The sequence below is a fragment of the Myodes glareolus genome, chromosome 2 (genome assembly GCF_982192425.1).
Source record: "Myodes glareolus chromosome 2, mMyoGla1.1, whole genome shotgun sequence".
NCBI classification, from domain to species: domain Eukaryota; kingdom Metazoa; phylum Chordata; class Mammalia; order Rodentia; family Cricetidae; genus Myodes; species Myodes glareolus.
Genome location: NC_142027.1, coordinates 97,003,379 through 97,015,652, shown reverse-complemented (window position 1 = coordinate 97,015,652; position 12,274 = coordinate 97,003,379). Strand labels below are relative to the sequence as shown.

At 47.3% G+C, this 12,274-nt stretch overlaps 1 protein-coding gene across 8 annotated transcripts in view; it reads left to right on the top strand.

The window, feature by feature from the left end:
* Med15 (mediator complex subunit 15) overlaps positions 1–12,274 on the top strand; it is a 65,122-nt gene that overhangs the window by 45,695 nt on the left and 7,153 nt on the right. For 5 of the 8 annotated variants that reach the window (XM_048452343.3, XM_048452350.3, XM_048452349.3 and 2 more), the window contains 2 exons: positions 557–685; positions 9,429–9,548. The exons of 1 other annotated variant lie outside the window; for it this stretch is intronic. In XM_048452343.3, the coding sequence (XP_048308300.2) occupies positions 557–685; positions 9,429–9,548 (249 nt within the window). The remainder of the gene's footprint in view (positions 1–556; positions 686–9,428; positions 9,549–12,274) is intronic. 2 more of the 8 variants (XM_048452345.3, XM_048452344.3) reach the window with 1 other exon arrangement.

Below are 12,274 nucleotides of genomic sequence, written 5' to 3'. Positions count from 1 at the left end.
CCAGCCTGCTTTCCTTCATGGAGTCTGGGCTCACGTCACTCTTACGGTCTGAGTAGGCCAGGCTGTGTGCTCAGCTTTGGAAATTGTTGCTTAGCTTGTGCTTGTGGTTGGTGTGCATGGGAGGGCTGTCTTGTTTCTTGCCAGAACTGGGGAAGTGATACTTGGCTCTGCCAACTCATAGGCAGTCTCTGGTGTGGGATATTTCTTTCTACCCTGTGTGATCAGGCAACAGATTGTAAGGTGGCCTCATCGCTTACGGTGTCTTTGCAGTCTCATCCCAAGAGGAAGCTTCTTGTTTTAAAATTTTGGGGGAGGGGGACGGGTTTCCTGTGGTGCCACAGTTCAAATGTGGACACTTGAAGAGGTCAGAGGACACTTTGCAGGAGTCAGTTCTCTCCTACCACATGGGTCCTGGGGCTCAAACTGACGTCGTCAGGCTTGGCAACAGGCAGCCATCTCAGCAGCTCTGAAAGTTCCATTCTTCACGCCTCCCACACAGGTGGTGGGTGCTCAGCTCTCTGCAGGTTCCAAGTTGCCTTTTCCTTCCTCCTTCAAGGTCCGTGCTCCGATGGTGGTCCAGCAGCCGCAGGTGCAGCCCCAGGTGCAGCAGGTGCAGCCCCAGGTGCAGCAGCAGGCGGCAGTGCAGACAGCACAGGCTGCCCAGATGGTAGCTCCCGGCGTCCAGGTGAGGGCCATGGGAGCTCAGGGTTTCTTTAGTCGCTAGCAGGTGGTGGTGCATGCCTGCGCTTGCATAAAGTTCTGTGATGAGAGTTCTGGTTGGATTGGAGGCTAAGATGGTAAAGTCTATCAATCTTCTATCCCTTGGACACACACACACACAGATACCCTGAGGCCCTCAGAATGACTGTCCTTGCTTCGTACTTGCTAGAACTTGCTCATTGCCTGGTGTGTGCTGTTTCTCTGTTCCCTCGGATACCTTCATCTTCCTTCCTCTGTAGCACTTGAAGGGGATGCCGTAGAAAGGAAAGCTTCAGGGTTTCATCCTCTTTCAGCTTCCACTGGAGCCTCTGAGCATGGCTGACTGGGAGGGAGGCAGCTCTTTAGAAACTGACAGAAAAGTGGTCAGCAGGAGCAGGGAGAGAGATCCTGGGCTTGCTGCCCTCAGGGGTTTGTGCTGTGTGGGGAAAGTGTTTACAGTGTCCCTATCACTGACAGTTCATGCACATTCTCCACACATCAGATGTCAGTGGGGTGACAGCATGTAGGAGGCCTGGGCTAGCTTTTCTTGATGTCTGAGAAATTAAACATCTAGGGTCCCTGTGATTTGTCTCAAAGATCTGCTTCGTCTTTGTGCTGACCACAGTTCTTCCATCAAATGGGCGCATGGAGAGTCCTGACTTGGGACTTAGCTAGGAGCTCTGACAAGGCTCTGGCTGGGTCCTGTCCATAGGAAGTGCCATGACTACACTGTGTCCCTCCCAAGGCCTGCGCTGATGTTCATGAGCCAGGTGAGCTCAGTGTCCAGATAGATGACAGCTTTCGAATGTGTTTGACATCGTTTTACAGTGTGGAGGAGTGCTTACTGACAGCCCTTCCTGATCCTCAAGGTTCCAGCTGGGGTTCCGAGGAGATGTGTGTAGTTAACCTTTCTCACCGCTGCACCAAGTGAACGGGTCCAGGGTTCTTGTGCTATCTACACTCAGATTCACGTGACCTTGTGTGAAAACACAGATTTCCTGTGTGTGGCTTGGGGAATCTGAGCACCTGTGGGGATACAGTCCATTTCCCATCCCTACTGTGTCTGAGGCTTCTGGTGGCTCCTTCCTTTTGATGTACTATGCAGAGGAGGTACGGCTGAGAGTCAGCACAGTAGTGACACAGCACCTGCCCTGCTCCTGGAAACCATTTTTCTGGTTGCCTTCTGACCTTCTCTCCATTGACCTGGGACTCAGAAGCTATGAACCTCGGCAGTGCTGGTTTGACTGAGTAAGAAATGGAAGTTGTCCCATTTCATCCATCTCTCAGCACTGGACAGCAAATAGCCATGAAAGGACAGTAGGTGCCACAGGTATGGGCCTGTTCAGATTGTTTTCTGGCTTATTGTTTCCTGGAGGATATGTGTATTCCTTTTGCTTGCTTTGGTGGTGTCTTGTCAGCCACCAGAAACAGATGTGGCCATGTGTGCTTGGTGCTCCACAGCAAGCCTCTGTGCCGAGTTCACGGCTCCCTTCAGTTCCTTGCCCATGTCTTGCTAATTGGGGTGGGGAGTGACCAGCTGTCAGCAGTCACCTAAAGCATACAGCTTGGCTGTTAGTGTTCCTTCTACTCCAGCGGGAGATCAGTGGCAGGTGCAGTTTAAGGTATGCATAGATCCTTCCTGATCAGTTGGGACAATGAGACATTTGTCTTATCTGGTAGTTAAGAGGGTGATGGCCATTTTGGTTTATTTTCTCATGGAGTTGGTTTTTTAGAACTATGCTATCAGTGTTTTAAGAAGTCGTCCACCTGTCTTCAATACCTTCTTTGAGCCTTGTGTTTCTAGTGCACTGTACTTCTTGGTCCAAATATGATATCTCAGGAGGCAGGCCCTGCCACTGTGATTTTCTTTCTTTCTTTTTGAGATTAATATAACTACAACCTTTTTAAAACCAATTCTTATATGCATATATATACAAATGTATGTATATAAATATATCCATCTCTAAATATAACCTGTTCAGTCCATATAATGTTACTTGTATGTATGTTTTTAGCACTTGACAGCCTGTTGGTGTGCTCTTCCCTGGGGAAGATCACTGCTTCTGCTTCCAGCTTTCTTCAGCTGCCTATATGTAGGGTTGAGGCCTCATAGGCTTTTCCCTGTCCACTTCGGCATGTCCATTGGTGTCATCTTACATTTAATGTTTTTTTTTTGTTTGTTTTTTGAGACAGGGTTTCTCTGTAGCTTTGGAGCCTGTCCTGGAACTAGCTCTTGTAGACCAGGTTGGCCTCGAACTCACAGAGATCCACCTGCCTCTGCCTCCCGATTGCTGGGATTAAAGGCATGCGCCACCACTGCCCAGCTAGTCAGCTTACATTTGGGCAGTCATGTTGGTGAGACTTTACGGATGTAGCTTCTGGTGTTACTAGGAAATGTAGCACACCAAGACTCACAGACAGGGACACAGGTCATCTTTGATGCCAGAATGTCCCAAGAATTCCCCTTTTATTGTGTACCAGAGCTGCTTATATAGAGATCCTTAACTGATAGCTATGCCCCAGCCAAACCCACCAGAAACCACTCTCTTGCCATCAGGAACTCCTGAAGGTCTCGTGCTCAGAGCAGCTGCAAGCTGTCTCAGAGCAGAGGAAAACAAGTTGTTTACAAGAAATTCAGGATCTGGGGGGTGGGGGAATGGTTCACTGCTCCTAACATGGAGACACAGTCTCACAGAAAACTCCCTGGTCCTCTGGCTATTATAAGCCTGTGTCCCCTCTTCTGAAATGTCCTCATAGCCTTAGGTGAGGGAGAATTTTGTAGCAGTATTGAGCGGGACTAAGCTCCACAGCTCGGCAGTTTGGTTGGCTATGGTTTTCTGTAGTAGTCTCTGCCTGTTGCAAAGAGAAGTTTTCTTGATGAGGGGTGAAGACTGCACTTGAGTTCCTGCCTGTTAAGTCTGTCTTACGTCCAGTTAGAGAGCTGTTGGTTACTGTCAGGTCTGCGTGCCACTACTGCACTCTTAGGGTTATCCTGCCATGCTGGTTGCTGGTCGTTGATATGGTTCACAGGCATCATAGCTGGGTAGGGCTGTTGGTTGCCTTCCTCTTTGGAAGGAGGTGCTTGGTGCTTTCTGGTGTCATGAAAGCTAGTCCTCAGAGAGGGGGCATTTGGGTCATTTCTAGTTTAGGGGTCTGTGGGCTCTGTTTCTGAACTGCATGGTGTCTTCAGCAATAAGGGCTTCTTTTCCACTTCTGTGGGGAGGCAGCCTAGGGAAACAGCACAAGGCTTTATGTATTGGTAATCTCTTGGATAGCCCTGGTCAACAACTCAAAAGAGGGCTTCTCATGTCTACTATTGGGGTTTTATTAATGTGGCCTTTGGGTGTTAAATGGAGCACCGTCAGCCCTGATGAGAAGGAAAAGTTTATTAAAACTCTGTGTGTGTGCGCGCAGAGTGTGTGTGTGTGTATGTGTGTGTGCACGCACAGAGTGTGCGTTTGTGTGTGCATGTTATTTTATATTTGTATATCCATACAGAGAATGAACTTATAGGTTATTTATTTGGATAAATAGTTAGTAGTATGATTCTGTGTCTTTTCAGACATCTTTATTATTATTTTTACCTACCTATCTCCTGTATTTACCTCCCTCTTCCTTGCTAAATACCCCCTCCTTTTCCCATTTTTCCTCTTGGATCACTGTGTCTTGCTGTTCCCCTTTACCCTCCTCCTACCTTCTGTATTTACCTACTGCCTCACAGTTTTGTGTGTCTGGTTGACTGGTCTCATTGTGTTCTGCCAGTATTGGGAAGAGGAGCATAGCTGGGTTGCTTGGGCATGATAGACACCCTCGTGAAGGGAAAGGTCCTGGAATTGAGGCTTCTTTGAAATCCAGGTTGCCTTAGTGCCAGGAAAAAGACTGTAGCTCTCTGATCTATGAGCTTTAACAAAGTGAGAACTGCAGAGACTAGAGAGCACACAGAGCAGGAAGCAGTGGGTGTTGTTTCTGGTTTTCTCACTCACTGCAGTTGTGTTGTCTATGCAGATTTATTTATTTGGACTTGGTCTCAGAAAGACCTGACTGGCCTTTAACTTCCTGTGTAGCTGAGGCTGACCTTGAACTTCTCATCCTCCTTCCACCTGTGAGTGTTTGGATTACAGGCATGCACCACCACACTCAATGTATGCGTATTGGTAGAATCAGGGCTTTCTGCATGCTAGGTAGCACTCCATCATCTGTATCCTCAGCGCCTGTGCAATTTATGTATGATGTTTTCCACGTTTGTGGAAGTTCAATTGATAGCTGCTTGACTCTATTGCTTTGAGGCCTGTATTGGGGCAGCGTATCATGACAGGGAGCATGTGGTAGATCAAAGCTACCACCTGAGGCACCTGGGATATAAAAGAGAGGAAGGGACCCATGTTCAGTTTCTGTGGTCGTGTCTTATAGTAGTTACTTTTCCTGTTTCTGTAATGAAATACTCTGACAAAAGAAATTTGAGGAGTTTTTCTGGCTCACAGTTCAAGGTCCAGTCCATAGTGGTGAGAGTCAAGGTTGCGGAAGCATGAGGCAGCCAGCTACATTGCATCTTGCAGTCAAGAGGCAGAGAACGGCCAGGCCTGGTAGTGCACAATCCCAGCCCTCCAGAAAAAGAGGCAGGCAGATTTCTGTGAGTTCAAGGCCAACCTGGTCTACTTAGCAAGTTCCAGACCTGTTCTGGCCACTTAGAGAGACCTGGTTGTAAACAAAACATAAAGCAGACAGCAATAGATGCTTGTGCTCAGATTACATTCTCTTGTTTATGTAGTTGAGGATCCCAGCCCCGGGAGTGGAATCACCTTTGTTAACCTAATTAAGATACTCCCTCACAAGGATACTGGAAACATCTCTTTGGTGATTTCAAAGACAATCAAGTTGACTATTAATACTATCACTTCTGTACACACTGGCCCAAAGTAGGGGATTTAGTCCTTATTAAAATTTTGACCACCTTCCAGTAGTACCAGCCTGAGAAATGAGCTTTAAAACATTTGTTTAGGGGCTAAAGAGATGGCTCAGCAGTTAAGAGTACCAGCTGCTCTTCCAGAGGACCCAGGTTCAATTCCCAACACCCATATGACAGCTCACAACTGTCTGTAACTCCAGTTTCAGGGTATCCAACACTCTTACAAAGACTTACATGTAGGCAAACACTAATGCTCATAAATTAAAAATAAGTAAATTTTAAAACAGTTTTAAAAAATAGCCAAAAAAATAAAAAATAAATAAAAAATATCCAAGTGTAGTAATGTGTGCCGTTAATCCCAGCCCGCAGGAGGCAGAGACAGGTGGATCTCTGTGAGTTTGAGGCCAGACTGGTCTACAGAACGAGTTCCAAGACAGCCAGAGCTACACAGGAAAACCTTGTCTCAGAAAACAACAGAAAAAAGGAATCTTAAGCATGGTTAGCAAGTGCTCTGCCACTGACTCGCAGCCCACAACCAAACTTCTAAGGCTTGCGATTTGAGACCAGAGAACACCCTCTGCAGGCACAAACTCCTTATTGGAAGCAGCCTTATAGGAGTGACTGCAGTACCTGCTGCTGTTCTGAGTATCACCTTGGTTTTGGATCTTGAAGTGATTTTGCCAGTGTATGGCAGTTTTTTGTAGTTTTTCAGGACTGAACCACAGGGTGCCTTTGAAGGCTCTTGCACACCATGGCCAGTTCTCTAATTAATCAGGAGCTCAAAGACAGATTAGAATTTCCTACCTGGTGCCCATATATTCTGTTGGGATGAAGAAACCACGCGTTGTACCTTTGTGCATGCGAACTACCACACACATGACACAAAACAGGCCACCAGCCAGCCCTGTGAAAGTTGTTGACGTGAGGGCCCCAAGTAGGCGGTCCATGCTTTATTCCTGGAGTGTGCCCTCGATAGCAGAGACATCTTGGTAGAGCCTGCACTACTGCCAGGGTGACAGGTATGGTGATTTGTGTGATAATGGTGGCAGGGCTCTTCACCTAGGGTAAATAATGTTCTGGAAGGATCAGTAGCCCTATGCTGTTTGTTTTATCTGGCTCTCTTATCTGAAGATGCTCATGTTGCTGGGAGAGATGAAGTCATCTTCAGTGGAATTTGCTGGACTCCAGCAGTAAAACCAAAGCAGAGTATGTCTTTATTTTCCTGTGCATGTGTCTTTTCACTCTCTGTTCTTCTAGTAATGTAAAACTGAGCAATAACCAAGACAGACATCTGCCAAGTGTGCACACACACTATGACTAGTAATGTAAAACTGAGCAATAACCAAGGCAGGCATCTGTCATGTGCACACACACGACAACTTAGAATTGATCTTCACCCCTGTGCTCCCCAGTGTCCCGTACAGTGGCCACAGCCAGGAACCAGGCCGGTGCTCTGTTCTCCATTAGAATTCCTTCGGAGGTAGCAGTGTATTGAGAAATAGAGAAAGGCTCATTGACAGTAAGTTGCACTTGGTAGCTGCTCATCTGATCCTATAAACATTTGTGGTGCTTTCCCCTGGGATTTCTGCCTGGAAGAAAATGAGCTTTCCTTGTCAGAAGTTCTACATAAAGAAAACCAGTCAGGCTGGGCAGTGATGGCACACGCCTTTAATCCCAGCATTCAGGAGGCAGATCTCTGTGAGTTCGAGGCCAGCCTGGTCTACAGAGGGAGTTCCAGGACAGGTAGGACTGTTACACAGAGAAACCTTATCTTGAAAAAAAAAAAAAAGAAAGAAAGAAAAAGAAAAAAGGAAAGAAAAACTGGTTAGGGCCTGGAGAGACTGTATGGTGCTTAAAAGTACTGACTGTTGTTAAGGACCTGGTGTTCAGGACCTGGGTTCTGTTCCCAGGATCCATGTGGTAGTTCACAGCCATGTATAACTAACTTCCGGCCTCCAAGGATACTGCATGTTCATGGTTGCACAGACATACATGCAGACTAAATATTTATACACAGGTTATTAAAAAAAAAACCTTAAAAAGTAAACTAGATAGAGTTGGAGAGACAGCTTGGATGTTAAGAACACTTGTTGCTCCTCCTGAAGATATGGGTTCAGTTCCCAGCACCCACATGGTGGCTCACAACCATCTGTAACTCCAGTTTCAGGGAATGACATACCTCTGCAGGTACCAGGCATGTACATGGTGCACATATATACATGTAGACAAAACTCATACAATAAATCTTTAAAATATTAAAAATAAATAAATAAATTTAAAAAAGAAAACCAGCCAGAGGGTCTATCATGCTTCCTTCCTGTGGCTTTTCCTGTTTCCGGAGAGAAGCTGGCATCTCTCACATCACAGTGGATGTCCTGTCATTTGGAAGGAGTGCTGTAGATGGCACTGCAGCCTCTGGTTGTGAACGGACCTCCCTAAGTGATCTCCCCATCCTATCAAGAACCCTGAAATCAATTCCCTTTATCTCCTCCTCCCCCAGTGTAGGCAGAGGGCCCTCGAACATCTAGCCCCCTTTGTGCCTGCCAGTGACCTGTTGGGGAATGGGCTGTTTGGGACAGCACCCCTGGTTTGACAGCCACCATCAGGACCAGCAGGTTTGTTTGGCTGACTGCAGGAATGGTGAGGGTTCTACCTTTCTTGGCTCTTAAGATGTTCTCTTTGGGATCTTCTGTGGTGCTTGCAGCATGCACCTCCTGTGTGACCATGAACTGTGTGTGATGCTGCAGGCCCCTAGACCTGGCCTGGAGCCTTGTCTTTAGCTCCGTTGGTGCACAGACTGCATCATCTACAATACCATCCTGCTCTGGTAGCTCAGCTTAGAGCTTCCTGGGATTAAATGGTTTGGTTTTTTGAAGTGGGATCTCACCACATTGCTCCTGCTATCTCTTAACTCCTATGCTGAAGTGATACTCTCACATCTGCTACTGGGTTTGCTTTGTTTTGTTTTGTTTTGGTGGCAAGGTCCTACTTTCTGTGCCAGAATGTGTTATTTTGTTCTAGTTTGTGACATGTTGAGTGCATGTAGGCCTTGCTTTCCAGGAGTTAGGTTGGACTCTGCCTGTACCTCAGAACACAGAGTAAGGACAGCCAGCTCCAAAGCCACGACATTGATAGCCTCCCTTTGGCTGGCTGTGTGAATTAAGAAACAGAAGTTGACCCAAGGAAAGTTCTCTGTTGGTCTTAAAGCTGCTGACTTGGCTCTGCAGATGTTTTTATGTCCCTGTGGAGAGCCCTTCATCATTAATTAGTGAGGAAGCTCTGTGGGAGAACCCTAGGCTCTCCTGCCACCCCTCCCTTATTCCTCCACAAGTCCAGAATCAGCATCCCCAGGAGGCCAGAGAGATCGGTGTGCATTGGGCTCCAGGTGCACTTCTAAGAGAATGCTGTGCTGAGCAAGATTATGCTTCAGTGACTTTGACTTTGCTCTTTGCAAGCCTGACTGACACGTCCTCTTTCCAAGTTTATCCCAAAAACTTGGTCTCCCTAGACTGCCACCTGAGCAGTCTGGCTCTGACTCCCCAGGAACTGTGCTGCCTACAGTTCAAAGGTGTATCCAGGACAACCATCACAGACTGGCTAGTAGAATAGAAATCTGCTTACATTCTCGGTACCGCTCCACTTCTGGTGCTTCCCTGAGCTTAGAGGTGTGTGCATGACCGTGTCCTTGAGCACCACCATACATCTGGGTCCTTTGAAGGGGTCTCACCTCTGGCCCACTCCATGAGGCTGCACACACCCGCACCAACCATGCACTGCAGTTCTTGTTGCAATTATCTTGTCTGTTGTCCCTCTGTCCTCAAAGATGATTGCTGAAGCCTTGGTCCAAGGCGGGATGCACGTAAGAGCCCGGTTCCCGCCCACCTCCGCCATGTCTGCTGGCCCGTCAAGCTCCATCTCTTTGGGCGGACAGCCCACAGCACAGGTATTTACGGATTGGGCTTCGTATAGGGCTCAGCCAGGAAGCTTGGGCTTCCTCTGAGCCCCTTCATGAAGTACACCTTCTTTCATTGTCCGTGACTTCCTTCATGGTGGCTTTCAGAGCAGTGAAACAAGTGGTAAACTTGGTTTGAGGCCAAGCTCTACTGGTCTTCCTTTCTTCCTTCCTTTCTTTCAAGACAGGCAGCCTGTGTAGTTGCCTACTAGGTGCCTCTGACAGGCAGGGAGCCTGTGTAGTTACCTACTAGATGCCTCTGTGTTGCCCTGGCTGTCCTGGGACCTACTCTGACCTCGAATTCAGAGATCTGCCTGCCTTTGCCTATGCCTTTCAAGTACTGGGACTACAGGCATGTCCCAGCGTGCTCAGCTCATGCTGATTCTCTTGAGGGGTGTTTTCTTTACAATAGGCATACTGCTTTTATTTTCATGGTAAAGTAAAACAGAAGACATGGGCTGGGGATGCAGTCAAGTTGGCAGAGGACTTGCTTAGCATGCACAAGGCCCTGTGTTTGATTACCAAGCTACATGTATACAACTGAGTCTGTCTGGCGGTATTTCTGGAACTCTTGGCATGAGTTTGAAGCCAGCCTGAGCTACATGAGATGTGATTTCAAAAGAAGACAGACAGTATGGCTTCCTAGGGCTCTGCTGTGCAGTGCTGTGGCAGTATGTGCGGCTGTTAGGTTTTCACCAAGCACCCAGATCCTCAATAGTGCCGGTCACATTTTAAGCACTCACTGACATTGAGTTGTGTGGTCCAGATCACTGTGGACAGCCATCGTGGGCAAACGTTTTGCTGGTCCAGAATATTATAGAGTTAGATGGGAGGAGTCATTGCCACATAGAAACCTAGTAGACTGCACTCTGTGCACTTGATGATTTCATGGACATAGGCTATACACACGTACCCCCACCTGTGTGTCCCGTTGTGTACGGCATTCCATGTGTCAGGCATTGCATGAAGATCATGAGAGTAGAGTGCCATGAATGTGCCTTCATCACAGGACTTTTCTTTTGAGTGAATTTATTGTAGGAAACCTGATACTTGAAAGAACTTTAGAATTCCCTTTCCTACAAAGGAAAATGTATCTATAATTCTAGCAGATGGAGTTCCTGCCTTGCCTGAGGGCTCACATGCAGGAACTGCATCGTCAGACATGGAACAGTTGTATAGTTTCCTTTAGAGGTGCAGAGGCTCTTGCTCAGTGTGCATTGTGGAGTTGTGGAGATAGATGATGTAACAGAAGACTCTGTGGAAACTAAAGGTCCCCAACATTTCAAGGGTGTGATGTATGCCAGATTTTGAGCGAGGTTCTTCTTGTGTAGAATCACATTAGCTCTCACTGTGGCAGGTCAGTTCAAGCATTTAGCTCCTGTTACAAGTGGGAAGGAGCAGGAGGTAGCGTGTTGAGGATCAGGGCTCAAGTCCTGTCAGTAGACTCTCCTAGGAACCCTTAGCCCTGCTTTTGTTGCTGCTCTGATAGCTTTGCTCTCTCTCTCCTGTCTGTGCATCTCTTGGACTAGGTTCTGGCCTGGGCCTTATCCTGCCTCTGTCTCCTACTGTGAACTGCGTGGTTCTTAGGATCTATAGGGCTTCCTACACCCAGAAGGCAAGGAAGTTTGTTGAAGGAAAGGAAAGAGAGAAAAATAAATAAAAATAGATAAAAGGTACTTGAAAAAGTTTGGGCCACTTTCATAGAACACTGTGGCTTGATTGACTGAGCCATCACTGGTAGATACTAGCTTAAGTCCACTCAGAGTTATTGATTGTCCCGTGAGGTGCTGGCAGGTGGGGACATGTCCATGCAGCTATGGGCTAGTGTGCCGGAGACAAATGCATCAGTTGTAGGAGTCTGGAGCAGTACAATGTGGCCAGAGCATCTAAGACAAGGTTGTGCTTTGCTTTGCTTTGATTTTTTATTTTATTTTATTTTACTGGTATTTTGAGACAGGGTTTCTCTGTGTACTGGAACTCACTCTGTAGCTGGCCTCGAACTCAGAGATCTTCCTGACTCTGCCTCCCAAGTGCTGGGATTAAAGGTGTGTGCCACCATGGCCCAGCTGGTTTGATTTTTATTTATTTATTTATTTTTATCAAGCACATTCATTTTTGCTTGCCTCTCAGGGGATAAAGGCCCGGAGAGTATTTAAGAGAGAGTCAGTGGAGAAAAGGCTGCAGGCTGCCTTCCGCCATACAGTATAGCTGTCTGATTTCAGCCCTTCCTTCCCGTCATCACCAGGGCCAGGACAGCAGCATCCTCATTGCCTGTCTGTGAAACATGGTGAATGTAAGCAAGCGGACCATGACAAGAGCTCCTTGGTTCTCTGGAGTGGGACTCCATGTTCATGTTCAGTACTGGGTCAGGAGCAAGGGTAGTTTTAAGTGCTAGGCAGGTATAGGATCCAGAAAGGAGCAGAATCACAGTGCCAGCCTGTCTCAAGGTTCTCTGCGGCCCTTTGAATTGACCCCCATCCCCAGCTGTGGTTCCTCTGGGCCTCCTGTTTTTGTTTTTGTTTTTTGTCAGTCTACCAAGATTCTTCCTTCTGACCCAATCGTGCTATATAGTTCCCACATGATCTACCTAGCAGACTGTCACCATTGCTGAAGCCCCGTGTTTGCAGAGCCTGGCAAGTCACCTTGCTGGTTGCCATGTTCCTGCCTATAACATGCAAGTGACAAATGGTGTACAAGGGTCTATCAGAAGCTCTTCC